Here is a 25138-nt window from a genome sequence, read left to right as displayed (position 1 = left end):
CTCCAGGTCAGCACTAACCTCATCCTACCTTGCATACCCAGGAACCAATAAACCAATATCCAGGAATTCAATAAATGAATGTGCCCAGAGAAATCACAGAACAAAACTGCCCTGGGAAAATCCTTCCACACTAACGGGATCCTTCTAATTGAGAAAACAAAAGCAAAAACACCACCAACCAACCAAACAAAAGCCCCAGATCTCTTTTTTCAGCATGAATTTTAAGTTTATATTTTGTCTCCCAGAGATGATCAGTATCAAGAACCTGCTGCCCTCTTCCTTGAAACACCAGCATCGATTCAGCACCAACTTAAAAGGAACAGCACCACCTACAGAATCACCTCCATACCAGAAAACCATTATTAAGTTCATTCTCCAACTAGCGGAACCACACCAGCACCACACTGAACAAGGATAGCTGTCCCTGAGACCTTTTTTATTCTCTCACCCCTCTAGCCCAGGAGGAATTTCCCAGTAATCCCACTTACCATTGTTGTTGGCAATTAGTGTGACAAGAGTCTTCTTTGTACTGTCGCTGTTCTGTGCCCCGCTGCTACTAACGGTGGTGGATGTAGAGAGGTGCCCAGCAACAGAAGCATGGGCAGCGATGGGCCCTGGAGCCGAGACTGGCTGCTGGCTCACAGAAACTGTGGGGAAGGGGAGGCATAGTCACTCGGAGACAGGGACAGATGACACTAAAGGATACTGCTCTAGTTTTCCCTTTAACCTATAACCAGAGATTCCTATCTCGTTCACAGACCCCAACTGTTCATATGTTTTCTCCTTCTAGTTGTCCCTTAGTCTACCACTTAGATGCAATCTCCTTGTCTTACGTTTCCTGCTTAATTAAGTTAGAACACTGGGCCACTGCAGCAGGATTTTACTGTTTTGCTTACACAGCACAAACAAGCTAGGACTCAAAGGCTTATCGTCACCACTACTATTATTTGTAACTACACGTATTAAGCCATCCACAAGACCCTAAACTCTGTCCTGTTTCAGACTAAACCAATGCCATCTTCAGGTCTCAAGGAAGGGAAGATTATGGTACAGTTTAAGGGAGAAAAAGAACTGCAACCCACTTTCTGAATTCAGGGTAACCTAGAACATGATCCTATAATATCAACTTTATGAAAGAGAAGCTAACACACCTAAATTTCTGAACTGTTCTTGAAGACAAACACAAAGGAATTTCTGCTCAGCTCACAAATAAAACCAAGTTCAAGTAAAACAAAAACAAAAGCAGACTATAGGAACCTGTTTTTGTAAAGAGCTCTGACACGTATCACCACTTTGCATTCACACATCATCTGGTAAGAGGATTGCTCAATGCTTGATGAACATTAGTTAATCCAACCTCTCAATGTTTTTAATGAAATAAATACAGCTTTTCTAATTTTACGGATGAGAAAACTGATACACTCACAAGCTAGTGCAAGGAAAAGACGGGAAGACCAGTGCCACAATAAGGCATCCCTGGATTCTTAAAGTCCTTCTCCACCTCACACTTAACCAAAACGCCTGTGAGTTTATTTAAACAGCAATCTATGATCAAAGGGCTTTTGTTACCTGCAGGAGTTTTATCCACTGAATTGTAATCTTCAACTACAGAGTCCTCGATGACGTCACTGATTTTCTGCCACGGCTCCAACTCTTCCTCCTCACATTCCATAAATAAGTCGGTGTCCGCCATGCTACAATAAGAAAAACTTAAGTAAGTACTGATCTAAGAATAGAATAAATAATTTTTTTTTTTTGGACGGGCAGAGTTAGACAGTGAGAGAGAGAGAGAGACAGAGAGAAAGGTCTTCCTTCTGTTGGTTCACCCCCCCAAATAGCTGCTACGGCTGATGCGCTGTGACAATCTGAAGCCAGGAGCCAAGTGCTTCCTCCTGGTCTCCCATGCGGGTGCAGGGGCCCAAGCACTTGGGCTATCCTCCACTGCCTTCCCAGGCCACAGCAGAGAGCTGGACTGGAAGAGGAGCAACCGGGACAGAATCTGGTGCCCTAACTGGGACTAGAACCCGGGGTGCCAATGCTGCAGGCGGAGGATTAGCCTAGTGAGCCACGGCGCCGGCCTAGAATAAATAATTTTATACACAATACAGATTCAGAGTCTTGCCTTCACTGGAAATCTACTCCATTTAAGCTCCTTCTATCATTTTCCTTAACCTCCTCCCATCTTCAAGGATTTGGAATTACATCTTTCATTTTCAAATATTAGAATTTCTTTCACAGAAAAGTATTTAAAGATTTTATTTAATTATTTGAGAGGCAGAGTTACAGAGAGAGGGAGACAGAGAGAAAGGTCTTCCACATGCTGGTTTACTCCCCAAATGGCCTCAATGGCCAGAGCTGGGTTAGTCTGAAGCCAGGAGCCAGAAGCTTCTTCCAGGTCTCCCACATGAGTACAGGGGGCCCAACCATTTAGGCCATTTTCCACTGCTCTCCCAGGCCATAGCAGAGAGCTGGATTGCAAGTGGAGCAGCTGAAACTGAAACGGCCGCCCATATGGAATGCCAGAGCTGCAGAAGGAGGATTCGTCTACTATGCCACAGTGCCAGCCCCTGAGAGTTTATTGTACAATATCTATGGCAGGTTACAATACCTACAGAATGAGGCAAGGAGGTATCATACAAGTGTAGGTTGGATCCAGTCTTTATTTAAAATTAGTATTTTGTTCATTCTGAATTATTTTATATTAAAACCGATCTTTTTAAAATGACACAACAAAATACTCTATTTGTGACTACCGAGCCTCTCTGTGCTCCTTTAAATTCTGGACCTGAAAATCTTACTTGTCGCACTGTAGTCCCAGTCCTACTACATTGTACTTCGAGCCTAGAAAATGCTGGAAGTTACTTCACCATGATTTTGGAGCCTACATTAATTTGAAAAAATACCTCTTTGTAAAGTAAAGCATACATCTTTGCATTGCAAATAAAAACTGTTGCTATTCTGCCCTCCAACGTTAGCTGATGGTGGTTCAGCTTGTGTCAAGGAATGGGAACAGCATTACTATTCAATGTTCAAATAAAATCTTTAATGCAAAGGCTTCCAGCGCCCTTGATTTTTTTTTTTTTTTGTACCCTATCCATAAGTCAAGAAAACCAAAACCAACATACCCTTTCTGTTTATCAAGTAGCTAAGTTGTCACAACCTGACAGCAGCAGTTTGGGAGGTGCCCAACAGATGGCGTTATTCCCCTTGAAAACAAAATGTCCCGCATTGTCCTAGTAAGTTATCAATAACCAGGAGCAGTTTTTTTTTTTTTTTTTTTAAGATTCATTTATTGGGGCCGGTGCTCTGGCACAGTGGGTTAATGCCCTGGCTGAAGGCGCCAGCATCCCATACGGACACGGGTTCGAGACCTGGCTGCTCCGCTTCTGATCCAGCTCTCTGCTGTGGCCTGGGAAAGCAGTAGCAGATGGCCCAAGTCCTTGGGCCCCTACACTCGCCTGGGAGACCTGGAAGAAGCTCCTGATTTCGGATCGGTGCCAACTCTAGTCGTTGTCACCATCTGGGGAGTGAACCATTGGATGGAAGACCTCTCTCTCTGCCTCTCTTTCTCTCTCTGTGTAACTTTCAAATAAGTAAATAAATATTTAAAAAAAAAAAAAGATTCATGTATTTATTTACTTTAAAGGCAGAGCAACAGAGACAGACTTCCCAGCTGCTGATTCAAATGGCTGCAATGGCCAGGGCTGGGTCTGGCTGAAGCCAGGAGCCAGGAACTCCATCTCTTATATGGGTGGCAGAAGCCTAGGCATTTGGATCATTATTCCCTGTCTTCTAAGTGCATCAGCAGGAAGCTGAATCAGAAGCACAGAAGCCAGAAGTTAAACGAGCACTTGGATACGAGATGCTAGCACTGCAGACAGTGGCTTAACCTGCTGTGCTATACAACCCCAGCCCAGGGAAACCAGTTTTAATTGGTAAAGTGCTTAAGTTGATTGTAACTGGTCTCCAATTTTCTACTTTAATTATTTTGTCTCTCCCAACTAAAACTACAAAGAGGGGAGGGCATTTAAGGTATCACCTTAAATTCTCTCATTTTAAAATATGCAAGACAACGTTAACAGAAATTGAGTTAAAAAGCAATCAATTCAATATTATAGGCATTCTTCGAGCTTAAGACTGTAATTTCCAATGTAGTATCATGGGAAATATTACATTCTAAACAACTTTCCCTAATTTTATCCCATAACTTTTTAGAGCTCAGAGTCAATAGATAATGTATAAACATCAAACATGCAACAGAATGAGGAGTAACAATTGTGATGGTACCTCCGCAGGCAGTTCAGGACTCCCTTCAAGCTCTGATCAGCTACAAGCTCTCCTTACATAATGCTGACAACCTTCCTTTGGAATAAACACAGCCATCAGAATGTAAACTGTGGCTTATGATGTCACAGTATGGATTATTTTTTTTAAAGATTTGTTTATTTATTTAATTGAAAGGCAGAGTTAGAGAGAGGGAGAGAGACAGAGATCTTCCATCTGCTGGTTCACTCTCCAAATGGGCACAATGGCTTTAGTTGAGCCGGTCTGAAGCCAGGAGACAGGAGACATCCCCTGGATGTCCTCTGTGGGTGCAGAGGCCCAAGCACTTAGGCCATCTCCCGCTGCTTTCCCAGGTGCATTAGCAGGGAGTGGGATCTGAAATGAACCAGCTGGGACTCGAACGGGCACCCATGTGGGAGGCCCGCATCACAGGCCACAGCTTTACCCTCTACACCACAGCACTGGCCCTGGATATTTTATTAGCATATCCAAACGGTTAGTATTAATTCAAATATTTATACTATCTAAAATACTAAGTTTCCTATGTTTTATCTTGTGAAACAATGAATTTTAATAAAGACCCTGAACATTTCCTTCATCTAGCCATTAAAGTGAAATTATGTTCTTCTCACAAAAAAAGGAACTCTAAGAAATGGTAAGAGATGAAAGGGAAATCTGAAAAGATGTTTATGTCCTAACTACTTTTTAATCAAGTGAGAAAATTAATTCCTCTCCTCAGGTGTTAAGTACTGCAGAGACACCAATGTAAATTAAAACTCAAAAGAGAAAGAAAATTCCATTTTATTGGGAAATATTTCATATTTTTTATAAAGAGTTAACCCAGAAAATAGTCAAGTCTGCTGACCAAGCACAGTTTACAGACTTACACACAAAACATTTCTCAAAGATGTTGAAACTAAGGTTTTCAAACAGTTCTCAAGACCAAGACTGTTAGCTCAGATTGTGATCAATTCCTTTCATCTACAGTTCAGGGTCAAAAAGATGGTCATGCCACAATAGAAACATCAACCTGAATTATATACTTGACACACTTTAAACAAAAAATGCAAATGTGGCATACCTCTTGTAATTGTCCAGTTATCAGAAAGAGTCTTCATCAGTGTGATGAAATGTAGCATTTACTATTTCTTCCAAGAAACATCATTCTCTATAGTCTTTGATGTGACCCATGGCATATAATCACCTTTCAAGTATTTTTTATCAAATAAAATAAGTGATTATTAATTATGTAGTATTAAAATGTGCAGCTCTTCCCAAACTACTATTCCATTCACATTTAACCTCTTACTATGACAAACCTTTAAATTAACTTCTCACAAGAAAAAAAAAAAACAAACACAAATTTTCCCACCTCTTTCCTATGATTCTGCTATAAAGGATAGATATATTCACAGCCATGGATTCCACCATACCAAAAAATAAATAAATCCCATAGCATATATATATAAAATATTTGTTTGATAATCAATCCTTACTCAATTTAGGAGCATTTTTATTTCTTCTGAAAAAAATGCATCAGATAAAAATATGAGTTTCAGGAATTCGAGGTCAGCCACAGTGCTGCATCAGGAGAAAAACCCTGATGGACTGTAAATCTGAGGCTCATACTGTAACTCAGTGAAGGGGAAAATTTTCATCATACTACAACTATGAGTTTCTAAATCAAGATGGTAGTGGTTCCTTTCCTGCCATTTGTATTGAGATATAGATTTTAATTAAATATAAAAATATTGACAAATGTATCTGTCAGGTCAGAAATTATCAACTCAAAACTGATTTTGTTTTATTTCTACACCCATCTCCCTATTATTTTTGTGTGTGTGTGTAACTCTGACTTTCAAATAATACCCATCTTCCTATTATTTTAAAACAAACCCCTAACATCATATTTGTAAATAATTTTGAATTCAGCTCTAGAATATAAATACTTAAAAAGAGTATAATAAAAAAAAATCAGTGCCTAAAACACTGATATTCCCTTAAAATCAAATATCTAGTTAACATTCAAATTTCAAATCCTCTCAATATCATACTTTTAAAAGTCTGTCTGAGTTAGGATCCAAATAACGTCCATAACTTTTGGCTATTTTCCTCCCTGTAATGTGTGTGAAGGAACCAAGCCACCTCCTGTAGCTGCCTACACCTGGGATTACTGCTGACTACATACAGGTGGCATTATGATTAGGCACCTCCGTCCTCTAGAGACCCCGCCAATTGATAGCTGCATCTAGAGGCCTGATTAGATGCAAGTTTAGCTTTTTTCTCTCCCCAGACTACTATTGGGGGCAGTGTTTACTTCTTCTTCTTCTTCTTCTTTTTTTTTATTTTTTGACAGGCAGAGTGGACAGTGAGAGAGACAGAGAGAAAGGTCTTCCTTTGCTGTTGGTTCACCCTCCAATGGCCGCCGCGGCCGGCACGCTGTGACTGGCGCACCGCGCTGATCCGATGGCAGGAGCCAGGTACTTATCCTGGTCTCCCATGGGGTGCAGGGCCCAAGCACTTGGGCCATCCTCCACTGCACTCCCCTGGCCACAGCAGAGGGCTGGCCTGGAAGAGGGGCAACCGGGAAAGAATCCGGCGCCCCGACCGGGACTAGAACCTGGTGTGCCGGTGCCGCAAGGCGGAGGATTAGCCTAGTGAGCCGCGGCGCCGGCCTGCAGTGTTTTCTTCTATCAGGAGGCCTACATACAGTCATTCTAGATCACTCCTTCATTGTGCATTAGCTGAACACTTCTCTTAAAAAACAGGGAGCAGACATTTGCCTAGCAGTTAAGATACCCACATCCTATTCTGCAGTGCCTGGGTTTGATTCCCACCTCTGGACTCCAGCTTCCTGCTACTGCACAGTTGGGAGGTAGCAGTGATGCTCAAGCAGCTGGGACTCCAGCCTCCCAATGCGGGGGATGGAATTGAGGTCCCACTGCCTGGCCTCATCCTGGCCCAGCCCCAGGCAGCAGTAGTTAGCGTGCAGAGGCAGGCATTAGAGGAGTGAACCAGTGAATGGAAGCTCATTTGTCTCTCTCAAGTTAAATCCTTACTACCTATTTGGTTCCCCTGTGCTGCAGTTCATTTGGGAAAAGTCTTGATTCTTTCCCTTTATTTACCAGTTTTCAAAATAATGACCTGCTTCAGCAGAATTTCTCCTAAGTGACGAATAAGCTTGTTCTTAAATTATCATTATCAAAGGTTTAGATTTGATCCAGGCAGTTATCTTTAGTGAATACTCTGTCCTATTTTGGACAGTGGGAACTTCTTCAGTTGGCTCCTGAGTCCTGACACAACCCTAGCAGTGTCCGATAAAATTCTTGATCTCATTGACAAGATGTTCTAGGTTCATCTCATATACTTCCTGCTATTTCTCTAAGGAACAATGTTGGTGGGGAACAATACTCCACACAACAGTCTACTATGTGAGCCCTTTCTGCTCTTCTTAAATTCTCCATACCAATCCCTGACTATTAGCTAGCTGTCTTCAATTTTGCCCCTATGTCCACAGGCAGGAAAATCCTATATCCACAAATAATACTTGCCTTGGAAACTTAAAAAGAAAATTTTCTTGAATATTTCAATGATTTCAGTCTCAAAATTTGCATTAAGTCTCATTACTTCCACTCTTATTCTATCCCGATTCCCTTTCCCAATCTGACTTTCCTTACTGGCAAAAATTATATATAGTTAAGAAATTTCAAAGACAATACACTGAAACAATCAAAGGTTAACCAAGAACACATTTAATTTAATCGAGCCTTTTACTAAGTAATTTTTAAGACTGTCTTTTCTTGAATACCACGATATAGACCACCTCAAAGATACCAAACAAAATTCTTAATTACTTTCAACAAAAACTTATCTACAGTACAGAGTTAATAAGAATTGTTTCCAGAACAATGCTTGGGGGGTGATGAGGAGGTGGAAACAGAGATTTCGATTCAGCAGAAAGACTACAAACACCCTGACTTTCAAATGAAGAGCTCATTTCTACCTTCAATAGCATTTCCACTAGAGCTCCAACATCTATCAGACTGTGCAATCCACCCGCAGACGGGATTCAACAACTGCCCACAGCTTATGTAAAGAGAGCTCTAGTTTATGAATGATGTCGTTAAACAACCTTCATACTTCCTGGTGGATGTTATCTAACTCTGGAGCGTGAAACAGGACCAGTTTTGCCCCCCAACTCAAGACATTTGGCAATGTCCCGAGGCACTTTAGATAGTCCCCACTGGGATGGAGTGGGAGGGAGGTGCTACTGACAATTCATACTGTGGGTAGTGACCAGGAGTGCTACTAAACATTCCATTCATGCACAAGACACCCTGGATGATATCCGGCTCAAAACATCATAGTGCCAAAATTAATAAAAACGAATCAAGCTGAGGGCTGGTGCCACAGCTCACTAGGCTAATCCTCCACCTGCGGCGCCGGCACCCTGGGGTTCTAGTCCCCGGCACCCTGGGGTTCTAGTCCAGGTTGGGGCACCGGATTCTGTCCTGGTTGCTCCTCTTCCAGTCCAGCTCTCTGCTGTGGCCTGGGACGGCAGTTGAGGATGGCCCAGGTCCTTGGACCCTGCACCCCATGGAAAACCAGGAGGAAGCACCTGGCTCCTGGCTTCAGATTGGCGCAGCGCCGGCCACAATGCGCCGGCCGTAGCAGCCATTTGGGGGGTGAACCAACGGAAAAAGAAGACCTTTTTCTCTCTCTCTCTGTCAAAAAAACAACAACAAAAAAAACAAACAAAACAAACAAACAAAAAAACTAATCAGGCTGAATACATGTTTGTGGGGAGCAACCGGACTGGACTGAGTTACTGGAATTAGGACTTATTCTATGCATCTGCTCTCCCACAATATGGCGCTGGGAGAGAAGTAAACAGCTTCCGCACAGCTGCCTCCAGTTCAACCAATAAACTGTAGGACTTGCTCCTGATTGGAGAGCAGCGTACTCGGCGTGTGGGCAGCCGAGTTAGGATTGGCGGAGGAGGACTATAAAGGAGGAGAGAGACGGCATGCACCGGGAACATCTAAGGGGAACATCTAGCTGAAGGAACACCTGTGCAGCCCCCGAGACGAGCCGGCCGGCGGTGTGCCGCTCCCCTGCGGAAGTGGGGAATGTGGCCAGGGGGAACTGCCCTTCCACGGAGGTGGAAGGGATAGTAGCCAACCCGGGAAGAACCAGCAGCAAACCCGGGGAGGGCCGAGCAGACGAAAGAACAGCGCAGGGTCCTGTGTCGTTCCTCCACGAAGAGGGGGAGCGACACATGTTCTGAATGAGAACTTTAAAAAAAATTACCCTACAATCTGTGCATAGTTATTTCTTCCAAAAATATCCTCTCCTGGAGAGAACATGGTTCCTATAAATTACTCAAATGGTTAAAAAAGTAAAAAAAAAGGTTTATAAAACCCAAATACACCCAGTTTGTTTTACTCTATCACCGACCTGTGAAACTTGATTTTACCTTCAAACCCATCTGACAACTTTTGTGTCACTCCTGTTCTTGCCCAAGTACACAGTTTCTTCTAAAACTGGAGTGTCATGATGTTAACCCCCTAAAATTATGGTCCTGATACTATAAGTAGTAACTATTGAATGATTTTTGTGAAAATAATTTCCAAGTCTTTCTAATCTTTATTTCTTTTTAAAAAAATTTATTTATTTGAAAGAGCCTTGGAGAGAAACAGATCATCTATCTGCTGGTTCACACCCCACATGGCTACGATAGCCAGAGCTGGGTCAGGCCAAAGACAGGAAGGAACCTGCAACTCCATCCAGGTTTCCCACGTGGGTGGCAGAGGCTCAACCACTTGGGCCATCTTCTACTTTTCCAGGTGCATTAGCAGGGTGCTGGATGGGAAGTGGAACAGACAGAACTTAAACTGGCGCTCATAATAGGATGCCAGCATTGCAGGTGTGGCTTAACCCTCTTCTGTGCCACAATGCTGTTCCCTAATCCTTATTCCTAAAAATTTCTAGTTGTAGCCCCCTATCCAATTCTCTGTGAGCTGCTTTTGCTAAATATATCAATTCTTTCTGCCTCAACTTCCAAACCATTTTCACAGAGGAGAGTAAACCCAAATGACACAATGCAAACATTATTTCTATGTTCCTTCTCAAAGTTTTATTGTTAAGCTTGAACTTAAACCTACAATAGTAATTCTAAATTTCAAAAGTCAGAGATAATGCCAGGGAAGTTTAAATAGAAAAATGCTAGCAAATAATCCAAATTATTGGCTAATAATCTAAATATTAGTCATTAGCTATTTGGTCTCCAGCTTACTCTTTTGTGCCAAAATAAACAAACAAAAAACTACTTATAAAATATTACTTACAAGGTTTAACCCAAATCACATCAGTATTTTTATTTTTGAGTTTAAAGAAAACACAGCAATAGACAAATTAAGTACTACCACAAGGAAACAGACAAATCCTGAAAGTTGAACATTTTATAAGAAAATAATTAGACAAATGCAGAATATGAAACATTATATAAAACAACTAACACAGTCTGTTTAAAAGTATCATTCTCTTGTGGTGGGCACTGCAGAGTAGTGGGTCAAGTTGCTGCCTGCAGGGTCGGCATCCCATATTGGTGCTGGTTCAAGTCCTGGCTGTTCCACTTCCAGTCCAGCTTCCTCCTATGGCCTCGGAAGGCAGAAGATGGCCCAAGTTCTTGGGCCCCTGCACCTGCACAGGAAACCCAGAAAAAACTCCTGGGTCCTGGCTTCAGATCAGCCCAGCTCTGGCCATTGTGACCATTTGGGGAATGAACCAGCAGATAGAAGACCTTTCTCTCTCTCTGCTTCTCTGTAACTCTGCCTTTCAAATAAATAAATAAATCTTATTATCTGTAAAAAAAAAAAAAAAAAAAAAAAAAAAAAAAAAAAAAAAGTCACTCTCTCACTCTCCTCCCCCATCTCTCTCTCTCTCTCTCACACACACACACACACACACACACAAATATCATACTACATTAAAGGACACTCTAGACATAACCAAATGCAGTATGTGAACTTTTACTGGATCCTGGTTCATAAAAAAGACATTTTGGCCGGCGCTGCAGCTCAATAGGCTAATCCTCCGCCTGTGGCGCCGGCACACTGGGTTCTAGTCCCGGTCGGGGTGCCGGCTTCTGTGCCGGTTGCCCCTCTTCCAGGCCAGCTCTCTGCTGTGGCCCAGGAGTGCAGTGGAGGATGGCCCAAGTGCTTGGGCCCTGCACCCCCATGGGAGACCAGGAGAAGCACCTGGCTCCTGGGCTCCTGGCTTCGGATCGGCCGCGGCAGCCATTGGAGAGTGAACCAACGGCAAAGGAAGACCTTTCTCTCTGTCTCTCTCTCTCACTGTCCACTCTGCCTGTCAAAAAAAATAAAATAAAATAAAACAAAGTAAAAAAGACATTTTAGGGATAACTGGAATATATGAATATAGACTAGATAATAGACAATGTTTTGGAATTGTTTTTAATTTTCTTAGGACAATAGTATTATAATTATGTAGGAGGCTATATTTATTTTTAGGCAAATATATTAAATGTTTAGTAGAAATGTAATGAGGGCAAATATACCAATATTTCAGCATTTTCTTATAGATACCAATATGTCAACTTTTTAAAATATTTGGTATACACCAAAATCACGGATTCTTAGTGGTGGGTTCATAGTGTGCGCTCTTTGTATTATTCTTGCACCTTTATTACATACATGAACTTTTCTTAATGAAAATTTAGAGGCGTCTGCCATGTGGCCTAATGAGTAAAGCCACTGCCTGTGATGCTGGCATCTTATATGGGCACCAGTTCATGTCCCCCGTGCTCCATTTCCCATCAGTAGCCTGGGGAAAGCAGTGGAAGATGACCCAAGTATCTGGGATCTGGCCCCCCAAGAGGGAGACCTGGAAGAAGCCCCTAGCTCCTGGCTTTTTTGTGGCAATCTGGGGAGTGAACCAGCGAACAGAAGAGCCCTTGTCTGTCCTTCTAACTCTTTCAAATAAATAAATCTTAAAAGAAAAAAAATTTTTTAATAGGGGCCAGTGTTGTGATGTAGGTAAAAAACGCCACCTGCAGGCATCCCATTTGGGCGCCAGTTCTAATCCCAACTGTTCCACTTCTGATCCAGCTCCCTGCTAATGGTCTGGGAAAGCAGTGGAACATGGTTCAAGTGCTTGGACCTCTGCCACCCACATGGGAGACCTGAATGAAGCTCCTGGCTCCTGGCTTTGGCCTGGCCTAGCCCAGGGCCATTGTGGACATCTAGGGAATGAACCAGTGGATAGATCTCTCCCTCTGTCTGTAACTCTTTCAAATAAATAAATCTTTAGAAAATTAAAAAGTAAAAATGGGCCGGCGCTGCGGCTCACTAGGCTAATCCTCCGCCTTGCGGCCCTGGCACACCGGGTTCTAGTCCCGGTCGGGGCGCCGGATTCTGCCCTGGTTGCCCCTCTTCCAGGCCAGTCCTCTGCTGTGGCCCGGGAGTGCAGTGGAGGATGGCCCAAGTACTTGGGCCCTGCACCCCACGGGAGACCAGGAGAAGCACCTGGCTCCTGCCATCGGATCAGCGTGGTGCGCCAGCCGCGGCGGCCACTGGAGGGTGAACCAACAGCAAAGAAAGACCTTTCTCTGTCTCTCTCACTGTCCATTCTGCCTGTCAAAAAAAAAAAAAAAAAGTAAAAATGTAGAGGGGAAAGCTATCTACTGATATCTTAGCTGTGATATTTTGTACCACTATTCTACCATTATCTTTTTGGCACTTACTGAATTATTGGTAGCTTTGTTGGCTAAATTTATTGTTAATCTGTTCTTATTTTTAGGAGAATTTTTTAAAACAAGATTTATTTGAAAGGCAAAGTTAGAGACACACACACACACACATACACACAGAGTGAGATCTTCCATCCACTGGTTCACTCCCCAAATGGCTGCAATGGCCAGAGCTGGGCTGGCTGGTAGCCAGGAGCTTTGTCCAGTTCTCCCACGTGGGCCACTCCTTTGCCACTTCCCCAGGTCATCAGCAGGGAGCTAGATTGGAAGTGGAGCAGCAAGGACTAGAACTGGCACCCATACGGGATGCCAGGCTGGGGCTTTACCTGCTATGCCACAGCACCGACCCCTTCAGGAGAATTTTCATATAGCTTGCATACACACATTTTTTAAAGATGAAACACAATGATTACATAAGAAGTCAGCAAGGACCCTTAGGTGGATTATACAGGCTCCTGAGGAGGTATTTTGAGAGATGAACATTATATTTTTTCATTAATCCATTATTTGACAACTTGGTAACCCAGTTTTTGTACTTTATAGTACTAATTGTACTAATAACATGCCTTTAACATACTCAACAGGTTTTACGTAACACTTGAACTCACACAGGATTGTCAGCAATACCCAGCCTCTTGTCTTTGGTACTTACCTTTCCACCTATAACATGGGTGTACAAAATACCTTTTTTTTGCTGGCAAATACAGTGGCCTCCTTAATACTCAGATCCTACATTATCAGCTAATCAGTAAAAGTCTATATAATTAAAAGACAAGATACAAATGGGCTCTTAGAGCAAAAATAATACTGCAAATTCATCAGCCTATGTTTAAGGTATGAAATGAGCAAGAAATGTTTACTTGTTTTCAATCCAAGATTAGGAAAAGATCTGTATTCTAATACATCTCTTCAGAAATATTTAGTTTTGAAGCTTTGAATGCCTTTAATTTGCTAAATTTTTTTCATAGCTGTAAATTCCAGAATCTATTTTTTGCAATTCACTAGTACATTCCTGTCCATAAAGCAAGATAAAAAGAACATCTAGGACAGGAAAAACATTTTTTTTTTTTTGTAAACAAAAATTTTAACAATGCCACTCTTATTCCAAGTTTGAAAAATAAATGATAATCCTCAAAACGACTGGCATTTATGTTTTCAAATTACCTAAATTTTTTACTTTAAAGAGGATTAATTCCAGAAAAACTAATAGATTTTTATGTATCCATTCTTTTTTTTTTTTAATTGATATATATATTTTGACAGCGAGAGAGAGAGAGAGAGAGACAAAGGTCTTCCTTTTTCTGTTGGTTCACCCCCGCAAGTGGCCACTATAGCTGGCGTGTTGCGGCCGGCCTGAAGCCAGGAGCCAGGTGCTTCCTTCTGGTCTCCTATGTGGGTGCAGGGCCCAAGGACCTGGACCATTCTCCACTGCACTCCTGGGCCACAGCAGAGAGTTGGACTGGAAGAGGAGCAACCGGGACAGAATCTGGCGCCCCAACTGGGACTAGAAACTGGGGTGCCGGCGCCGCAGGTGGAGGATTAGCCTAGTGAGCCACGGCGCAGGCCTATGTATCCATTCTTTAACTTGGCTCATTTTGTCCCCCACAGCATCTAACTGTTATAGCACCTTAATCCCAAACTCAGATTACTTTCTACTTGTCTGGCAGCAAATTCTATATCAAGAAGCACCTAAATATTATTTGTGTGTTCTTTACTAAAACAATAACTAACGTAAGCAGTACATCCCTGTGTTTTATAAATTTTATACTTAGTTTTATTTGAAAGATTGAGACTGAGGGTTCACTTCCCAAATGCCTCCAACAACTGGGCCAAGTATTTGAGCCATCATCTATCTGTTTCCCAGGGCTTCCATTAAGAGCTGAGACAAGAACCAGGCACTCTGATATTGGATGTTGAGTGTCCTGTACAGCGTTCTAATCACTGTACCAAAGGCCTACCCTTTGAAAGGGTTCAATGTTCAAGATCCTTTTCCCAAGCAAACTACCTAACATGTAAAGTCTGTCTTCACTGACAGTTGTCTGCTATCTAAATTCCATTTCTAACTCCCTCGATTCCATTTACTCTGATAACTCCTAGCAATAAATTAATCTCTATCCCTTCTGCATGCCTCCTTTTAGTTACATGTACAAATATGCTTTTATGGATTTGGCTTAATATCACAAGTCAGATTACCAACGACTATCACTCTTTTTTTTTTTTTATATAGGGAACGCTTCACGAATTTGCGTGTCATCCTTGCGCAGGGGCCATGCTAATCTTCTCTGTATCGTTCCAATTTTAGTATATGTGCTGCCGCAGCGAGCACCAACTATCACTCTTATTACAGTGATAATATGACAAAGTCATCAACAACCTGTAGGATATGTAATCTTTCTAATTTTTTAGAAGATTTATTTATTTATTTGAAAGGCAGAGAGAGAGAGAGAGAGACAGAGACAGATCTTCTATCTGCTGGTTCATTCCCCAAATGGTCAAAAAAAGCTGGGGGTGGGCCAGGCTGAAGCCAGGAGCCAGGAGCTTCCTCCAGGTCCCCCATGCGAGTGCAGGGCCCAAGGACTTGGGCCATCTGCTGCTGCTTTACCCAGGTCATTAGCAGGGAGATGGATGGGAAGTGGAGCAGCCGGGACTTGAACTGGTGCCTATATGGGATGCTGGCACTGCAGACATAGGGTATGTAATTTAAATCAGGAATTCCTACCTTCAACAAAAATTAAAAGGTCAAAATATGGAGAATAAAGACCAAAGTAACATCTGGAGGCCGGCGCCGTGGCTCACTAGGCTAATCCTCCACCTGCAGTACCGGTACTCCAGGTTTTAGTCCCGGCTGGGATGCCGGTTCTGTCCTAGTTGCTCCTCTTCCAGTCCAGCTCTCTGCTGTGGCCCGGGAGGGCAGTGGAGGATGGCGCAAGCACTTGGGCCCTGCACCCACATGGGAGACCAGGAGGAAGCACCTGGCTCCTGGCTTCAGATTGGTGCAATGCGCCGGCTGTAGCAGCCATTTGGGGGGTGAACCAATGGGAGGAAGACCTTTCTCTCTGTCTCTCTCTCTAACTCTGCCTGTCAAAAAAAAAAAAAAAAAAAAAAGTAACTTCTGGAAATACACTTAGTATTTCAATGAATTCTCGTATTAATTGTATTTCCTAAGTATTCCTCCTTCCAGATGAGCTCAAAACAAGACATTTAGAGAGACCAAGTAACTTCCTGAGGCTATAGTCAGTAAATATCTCAACCAGAATTCAAAACAAGCTGGTTTTGCTCTAGGACTCTTCCCTTTGTCAGTGCCTCATCAACTCCAAGTAACCTGCAAATTCACCAGATAAATGGAAGCAGATTTATATGACCTGAAGAGCAGAACAGTGGGTCAAAGAAAGTGATTCTCCCAACATTCTGGTCCCTTAATTCTCAAATTTTTTGGTTCCCTAAAGTTATTAATGACTCCAAAGAGTTTTATTTATGTGGGTTATATCTCTCCATATTTACCAACTTAGAAATTAAAAAAATTTTAAACATCAGCACATTTAAAAACAAAAAAACTATCAGTTTAACATTTTTACTAAAAAAAAAAAAGCAATCTCTCCCCAAACTAGTGTGGAAAAAATCATTTTACATGTCTATAAATCTTTTTTTGTATAGCTTAATAGAAGATCATTGGAGGCCAGCGCCGTGGCTCAAAAGGCTAATCCTCCGCCTGCGGCGCCGGCACACTGGGTTCTAGTCCCCGTCGGGGTGCCGGATTCTGTCCTGGTTGCCCCTCTTCCAGGCCAGCTCTCTGCTGTGGCCAGGGAGTGCAGTGGAGGATGGCCCAAGTGCTTGGGCCCTGCACCCCATGGGAGACCAGGAGAAGCACCTGGCTCCTGCCTTCGGATCAGCGCAGTGCGCCGGCAGCGGCAGCCATTGGAGGGTGAACCAATGGCAAAGGAAGACCTTTCTCTCTGTCCCCTCTGCCTGTCCAAAAAAAAAAAAAAAAAAAATCATTGGGGGTGGGTATAGTTAGGATGTTAGTTAGGATGCCCAAGTCCCATTCCAGAGTTCCTGGGTTCAATACTGAGCTCCAGATCCTGATTCCCACTTCCTGCTGGTGTGGACCCCGGGAGGCAGTGGTGATGGCTCACATTAACTGGGTTTCTGTAACCCACATGGAAAACCTGGACTGAGTTCCCAGCTCTCAGTTTTGGCCCAAGTCTTGGCTGTTGTGGGCATCTGGGGAATAAAATAACTTTTTATGGCAGCTCCATTTTTCTCTCTGCCTCTCAAATAAATAAATGACAGATGGATTCTCACGGCTGCTTCTGCATCTGGTCTGCCGCAAGATGTTTTGGTTAAGTACAGAACAAAACTCTGGACTTGTACAGGATATCTAGTGGAAAAGGGGAGATGAATTATATTCTTTCAGATTTATTCATTTATTTGAAAGCCAGAGTTACAGAAGAAAAGGGAGAGACAGAGAGATCTTCCCCAGCTGGTCCACTCCCCCAGTGGCCACAACAGCCAGGGCTGGGCCAGGCTAAAGCCAGGAACTTCCTCCAGGTCTCCCATGCGGGTGTGGGACTCAAGCACTTGGGCCATCTTCCACTGCCCTCAAAGCAGAGCAGCCAACAGATTAACTGGTGCCCATATGGGATGCCATTGTCACAGGCAGCAGTCTAACCAGCTATGCCACAACACTGGCCCCAGGGAGTATTTTAATAACCTTTTCAGATGACTAAACAATAACACTATTTATAAACACTAGAACTGAACAAATGATAGTTTCTCAAAGGATATCTGCATCTTAGAATCTGAAACCCTATTGGTGAAATTTTCATACATTGCTACATTAAAATCCACGGCTATAGGGATAGGTGTTTCGTGCTGCAGTTAAGCCGCCTCTTGCTTAGGACACCTGCATTCCATATCAAGAGTGCCTAGGTTTGAGTCCCGGGCTCCACTTCCAATTCCATCTTCCTGCTAATATGCACCATGGAAAGTACTAGGTGACGGTTCAAATAGTTAGGTCCCTGCCACCAACATGGGACCCATCCCGGGCTGTTGCAGGTAGTTAGGGAGTGAACCAGTGGATGGAAGTTGTCTGTTTCAAAAAATAAAATATACATACATATTTATTCATTGCCATATTTCATATTTTGAATTACTCTTGTAATTCTGCAGCATCATACACTGGTCATTTGGAAAATATGTACAAAAAATGTGCATTTACTGAGTTAAGCCATCTTCCAAATGACACATTTCATTATGTAATATTTTTTAAAAATCACAATTGTTAATCACTAATAATGTAAGCAAAGTCTTTCAGGTACTGGGATGCAGTCAACTTTTGAAAAATTCTATCTTCCATTCAAATTTATCACTGGTAACAAATATGGTCAATTGCTTTCATATAAATGACAAGCTTACTTCATTCACTTTCAAGAAGTATCTTCAAATACTCAATGTGAAAAACAGTAGTTTGTCAGTCGTTATTTCAAGTAAAAATGCCATTCCAGGAAATAAACAGCTCACAAAACAACATCACAAATGCTTTTCCTTTTGACAACAATCATACTTCGGTAGGCAGCATAAATGCTTTATGAAAACTGATCATTTCAGGGCCTACGCTGTGGTGCAGCAGGTTAACGCCCTGGCCTGAAGCGCCAGCATCCCATATGGGCGCCAGTTCTAGTCCTGGCTGCTCCTCTTCCAATCCAGCTCTCTGCTATGGCCTGGGAAAGCAGCAGAAGATGGCCCAAGTCCTTGGGCCCCTGCACCCAAGTGAGAGACCCAGAAGAAGCTCCTGGCTCCGGATCGGCACAGCTCCGGCAGTTGCGGCCATCTGGGGAGTGAACCATCAAATGGAAGACCTCTCTCTCTCTCTCTCTCTCCTCTGTGTAACTCTTTCAAATAAATACATAAATCTTAAAAAGAAAGAAAGCAAGCAAGCAAGCAAGCAAGCAAGCTGATAATGTCATCAGAGATTCTCAAAAAAAATTTAACAGGTGTACTCAGAAGCTGAGATTTGTAGTAATACTTGAAAACATCTCAACAGTGAGGTGAGTGCTGTGGCGCAATGGTTAAGCCACTGCTTGGGACACCTCCATCCCGTATCAGAGTGCCTGATACTCCACTTCTGACCCAGCTTCCTGTCAACGCACCTGGGAAGCAGCAGCTAATGGCCCAGGTACTTGAGTTCCTGTTACCCATGTGGAAAACCCTGAAAAAGTTTCTGGCTCCTGGCCCATTCCCAGCTGATGTTGTGGCCATTTGAGAAGTAGAAACAGTGGATGGAAGATACCTCTATCTTCCCGCCTGACAATCCTACCTTTCAAATAAATTAAAAAGAAAAAAAAAAAAGAAAAAGAAAAACTTAGTAACATCAACAGACCATCTTCCAAGTCTCAAAAACAGCTCAGAGTTAATCAGTTACTGGTTCATCAAGGACCATCTGTACAGCAGCCTGGTACCATCGCCTTACTCGATGGTAAGACACCAACAATAGTTTTACCTAGCATTGCTTTTGGGCTATCAGTGCGAACATCAGAAAAAAATCTTAGATTTTGAGAAGTTATGACCTCAAGACTCCCCAGCGAAGCTCGGAGGGGGTATCCCCAGAGGATCGCACTTTGAGAACCTCTTTCCTAGACCGCACCACTAGTTCCAGATGAGTGAAAAACTCACAAAATCCTGCTCATCGCCAGGAGTTCCTTCTACTCTTTTAGTTGGGAGCTACACCATCAACACACTTCAGGAAGAGCGCAGACTAGCATTCACCCGTTTTCACGACTGTCTTCAGCATCTTGACATCAGACCAGTAACCCTCAACGGGGACTGCCTTTAAGACCTAGAAACAGCAAACTCTGCCTACCCTACCCACAGGAATTCCAGGGAGGAGGCCCCCAACACCGCACTTTCCTGGTCTCCGAGGCACCTTTCACGCACCCCGAGGTGAAGCAGCTTGGAATTCAGAATCCAGGCTCCCAGTCCCAGAGCAACCCGTCTCGCCGTTGTTCGTCAAGCAGCAGCCCCCCCACGCCCAGCCCTCCCGGGTCCCCCCATCTAGTCGGGAAAATCCCTTTCCAACTGTGGAGTTCCGCGCTGTGGAGGGAAGTGTCTCAGAGAGCGTGGTGACCCGGCTACCGCCCGCACGGTTCAGAGACAGCAACTGGTACAACTGCATCTTAATTTCCATCTCGAGTAAAACGAGACTGGGCCCAACGACTTACAAGATTCTTCAGCTCTGACAAGTGAGCCGAGGAATGCCCAGTGTTATCTCACTAACAGTGTGCGGGGAATCCCACATCTGCCGCGGGAGGAAATCAGGACAAGACGCAGAAAGGAGGAAAAGCAGGTGGATCGATGACAGGACTCCTTTCCAGTAGTAGGTGCAGAGGGCTAGAGAAAGTAGTCCCCGGGATAAACATGGCGCCCACCGCGGCAGGACATCATCATCATCATCCCCAGAAAAGAGAGCTTCTCCGCCCCATCCCATTTTATAAATCACGGCGCGGTCCCCCCACTGCAGCCTGGGGCCAGGCGAGCAGACTTCGCGGAGCAGCCGCCGCGCACCAGAGCGAGCGGGGGTTACATAACACAAGGGATCGCCCAAGCAATCCTTCTCCTCCTCCCGCTCCAAACGGGCGCCCCGCTCCTTCCCCGGGCGGGGGCGGGGCGGCGCGGGCACCCCCGGCAGACGCTGCCCCGCCGCGGCCTCGCCCCCTCGCCCCCGCCCCTCCCCAGCGGGCCGCCAGCGCCGGCGCCCGCGCCGCCCACTCCTCCGAGACGCCCCGCGCCGGGCGTGCGTGTGGACGTCGGGTGTGTGCGGGGCCGTGGGGCGCGAGTGCGCGCGCGCGCGCCGCGGCCGGCGCCGGGGGGCGGGGGCGGCAGGCAGGCAGGCAGGGGCCCCCTCCGCCGCCGCCGGCCCGCCGCGCAGCTCCCGCGGCCAGGGCGCTCCCACCCCACACACGCGCTCGCGCGCCGCGCCCCACGGCCGCCACTGCCGCGCGCGACCGCCGCCACTCGCGGAGGGCGCGGGCGCGCGCCCCGGTCCCCGCCCCCACCCCGTGCGCGCGCGCCCGCCCGCCCCATCCCCCCTCTCATTGTCTGGCGCCGAACGCCTCGCCGAGCGAAAAGATAACGGAACCCCCGGGAGAAGGGGGTGGGGAAGAGCGAAGGCTCGCTCGCTCACTCACCTCCCGTGGTCGTCGCCGCCGGTAGTCTGACCCGAGGAAGGCGCCGTCGCCTTAAAGGGACCTTGCACCCGGCGCCGGGAGAAGGGGGTGGGAGCAGGGGAGGGGACGGGGGCTTGGGGGAGACGAGGAAGAGGGAACCGCAGAAGGCTCCTCTCCCCGAGGGTGAAAGGAAGCCTCCCTCGGGTTCGAGTGGTTTGGGGTGGATTTTTTTTTCCCGAGGGGGGCGGGGGGGCCCCGAGGGAGGGGGGTGGGGGGGCCGAGGAATGCGGCTCCGTGTACGGGAGCTGGCGCGGGGGAGAGAGACGCCGACTCCCCCCACCGACCCTCTCGCCCCGCGGAGGGATACGGCTCGTCACTTCCGCCCTCCCCCCTTCGCGGCCTTGCAATTGGTCGCCGCGCGCGGCGCGTCACGGGCTCATCCTAACCCGTGCCCGGGCTTCTTTTCTAGTCAAGTTTGGCTGGGGCTGCAAATAAATAAATAAAAAAAAATTTTTTTATGAAAAAGACTAATTAGCTTCAGAAGCAATATCTAAATTTTGGTGAGAAAAATGGGATTTCCAAAGAAAATATTCCCAGGCTACTTGTCTAGACTTCCCAGGGAAATTTGGGGAGTCTTCCCCCACTTTTGACTCAAGGTTTACACCCAGTCAAGAGGGGAGCTTCATGCCACGGGCCTGATGGTGAGGCCCAATGGTACCAACAACTGTCATTGGGATAAAGGGAGCAAGATGGCACGCACGCACTCTCAAGGCACGCTAGACCACGTAGCCTTTTGGCAGTGGCCTTAACTGAAGAACATTTAAAAACCATTTTTACCTTCCAGCCATCTAGATTCTGGAAAGAAGTTGAACACGGCTGCTTATCAAGGTGATTCTTGTAATGGGAACCGCGTGGGGACCATTGTGAACAGACTCACGGAGAGCCCCAATTCTAAGAAACCAGACTGTGCATCCGTTGCCTTATGCTCCATGGATTGGCCCAAAGAAATTGATTAATCCACTCAAGACCTTCTACCTGTTACTTTTCCCAAACAAAAACTAACCTTTTCTCCAGGTATCTAAAAAATTTTGTCCTTTATTGCTTCCTGTGATGATAAAATTTTAGTACTTTCCTTGGACAGTTGAGAATGTTTGCCCTTTAATATTTGCTTGAAACCACTTGCTGGATCCAGGGACTTGGTGCAGGAATGAGGAGATCTGGAGCCATATTTATTCCTTCTTTTTATACACACGTTCCATTCAAACCAACAGATAAATAGGCCGTGGAAGTAGGCGTTCCGGATAGTGCTTGCATGCACAGATATGCACACTCTTGTGCACACACACACACACGCACACACTGCCATCACCCATTTTTACCCCATTTCATACCAAAAACACGTGAGTGATTCCAACTAGTCACTCTTAGGAAGAACTTCATTTGAATTGAAAGAATTCCCTAATCCTGCCAATACTTCTGAAGCCTTTGTAGACCAAATCTGGAATCAATCACCAAAAAACTGATTCTGTATAAAACTTGAATCCTATGTTATGCTGTCCTGTAATTACTGTAGTCCATCATATATGTTCTGTGTACATTCTATGTGTTACAGCCAGCGTCTGCCTCTGAGTGTCCCCTGCTCTGTGTGCCAGCACGTGCTCAGAGCCTATGAGAGCCAGCCCAGCAGACGGGGCCTGCACTGCTCACCAATGGCCGTTAGCCTGCCACACCGAAAAAGCAACATTTGTGCACTCATTCATTCAAAAGATATTTCTTGAATACTTGTCATGTACCAGGCACTTTAGATGCTGGGAATAGAACAACAATGAAGAACAAAATCTCTGCACTCATGAGATTTACACACTAGTGGGAAAGAGATATAAAATAGATAAGTAAACAAATTGTTCCATGACAAATGGCTCCAAAACTTAGTGGCTCAAAATGATCATTTGTCAGTATTTCTCATGGTTCTGGGAAGTGATTAGGCTTACCTTAGTGGTTCCCACAGGGAGTCTCTGAGGCAGTGGCTAGGGCTGAAGTCCTATCAGAAGCTTCCTATGTGTCATGAAGTCAGTGTTGACTTGTGGCTTGGACTGCAACTGGAGCAGTTGGCCGGAACTTTTTTTTTTTCTGAACATTTATTTATTTATTTGAAAGAGTTACACAGAGAGAGAAGGAGAGGCAGAGAGAGAGAGAGAGGTCTTCCATCTGTTGGTTCACTCCCCATTTGGCTGCAACAGCCAGAGCTGTGCTGATCTGAAGTCAGGAGCCAGGAGCTTCTTCTGGATCCCCCACATGGGTGCAGGGGCCCAAGGACTTGGGCCATCTTCCACTGCTTTCCCAGGCCAAAGCAGAGAGCTGGATCAGAAGTGGAGCAGCCAGGGCTCAAACCAGCTCCCACATGGGATGCCGGCACTGCAGGCAACAGCTTTACCTGCTATGCCATAGCGCCGGCCCCTTGGGTGGAACATTAACAAGTGGCTTCTCGCAGCCTGGGCCTCCTCATTTCACAGTGGCTGAGTTCCAGGAGTGTCCCTAGAAGGCCAGGCAGAGTTTTGTCTTTTAATGATCTAGCCTCAGAGGTCACGTAGCATCACTTCCAGCACACTTCCAGGCCCTTCCCTATTCAAGGAGGGTGGAGGGTGTTCGAAGAGAGCAGTGGAAATGTTGCACTCAAAGAAAAGCATGTGGAATGGGAAATCTTGTTGAGACAAACCTGGAAAATGCAGTCTGCCATATGTTAGATAAGCAAATATGTAATTGGGATATGGTGATGGTGCTACAGAGGGGGGAGAGGGGGTGTGGCACGGGAGTGGGGAAGTTGTGGTTTTATGTGGGGTGGTTGGAGAAGTCTCCATCCTTAAGGTGACATGTGGGCAAAGACCTCAAGAAAGTGCAGCCAATAACGAGTACTCAAACAGTATTTTTCACTTTGTTTTTCTATGTGGGTGCAAACTGTTGAAATCTTTACTTAATGTATACTAAACTGATCTTCTGTATATACAGAAAATTGAAAATGAATCTTGATATGAATGGAAGGGGAGAGAGAGCGGGAAAGGGGAGGGTTGTGGGTGGGAGGGAAGTCATCGGGGGTGGGGGGGGAGAGCCAATGTAGTCCATAAGCTGTACTTTGGAAATCTATATTCATTAAATAAAAGTTAAAAAAAAAAAGGTGCAGCCAAATTCAGGTTTTACCAGTAGTGAAAGCAAAGCCACTGGAGGATTTTGAGGCAAGGAGGGAAACGACCTGCCCTTTCTGACGGCTTGCTCTGGCCGAGCATGAGAATAACCGGCAGGGGCCAGGGCCCTGTACTGGAGAGCAGTCGGGGGCCGAGCGAGAAGAGCCGGGTGAGACGACGGTGGCAGGGCCCGGTGCAGTGGTGAAGCTGGTGCAGCTGCTGCTTGGGCTGAGTTCATTCTGCCGAGCATTCTTTACTCCTCGGGAACCCATTTTTCAGTCATTTAGTTTGTGCCCTGGTAGTCAGTTTTGACCCATAATGGTGAAGAAAATGTGTGTGAACAATGGTACTATGCCTGCCACAAAGAAATAAAAGAAGAATATTGTGCTGAAGGGGAAAATGGGGGTTTTTCAGGGTCTGGAGGCACACCGAGAGAAGGGATGAGGGAAGAGATCAGCGGACAGCTTGGGAGCAGTATCCTGAGTGCGCCTCTGCAGGGAAAATTGATGAACAGCTGAATGACTGATAACTGGAAGAAATGATAGGCAAAGGGATTTTATAACTTCAGAGGAGAGTTTTTTTTAATATTTATTTTTATTTATTTGAAAGAGTTACAGAGAGAGGTGGAGACAGAGAGAGAGGTCCTCCATCCACTGACTCACTCCCCAGATGGCTGCAATGGCCAGAGCTGTGCCGATCCGAAGCCAGGAGCCAGGAGCTTCTTCCAGGACTCCCATATGAGT

The 25138-nt window shown here is 45.1% G+C and overlaps 1 protein-coding gene and 1 non-coding gene across 24 annotated transcripts in view; both read right to left on the bottom strand.

Annotated features, from left to right (window-relative positions):
* The window catches only part of POGZ (pogo transposable element derived with ZNF domain), a 60412-nt gene extending 38824 nt beyond the window's left edge, over nt 1–21588 (bottom strand). For 4 of the 23 annotated variants that reach the window (XM_051856076.3, XM_089336719.1, XM_051856079.3 and 1 more), the window contains exons 1-2: nt 19727–19861; nt 1570–1694 (exon numbers count right to left, since the gene is read on the bottom strand). In XM_051856076.3, the coding sequence (XP_051712036.3) occupies nt 1570–1694; nt 19727–19740 (139 nt within the window). In that variant the 5' untranslated portion in view covers nt 19741–19861. 23 annotated transcript variants of the gene reach the window in all.
* Nucleotides 15274–15380, bottom strand: LOC127493785 (U6 spliceosomal RNA). Its single transcript, XR_007924329.3, has one exon. It is a non-coding gene; the product is annotated as a U6 spliceosomal RNA (small nuclear RNA).
* Nucleotides 21589–25138: the final 3550 nt, after the last annotated feature.

Source organism: Oryctolagus cuniculus, chromosome 7 (assembly GCF_051225735.1).
Source record: "Oryctolagus cuniculus isolate XC-2025 breed Fujian yellow rabbit chromosome 7, ASM5122573v1, whole genome shotgun sequence".
Lineage (NCBI taxonomy): Eukaryota > Metazoa > Chordata > Mammalia > Lagomorpha > Leporidae > Oryctolagus > Oryctolagus cuniculus.
The sequence above is the reverse complement of the archived record's forward strand: the minus strand, read 5'-3'. Positions and strand labels throughout refer to the sequence as shown.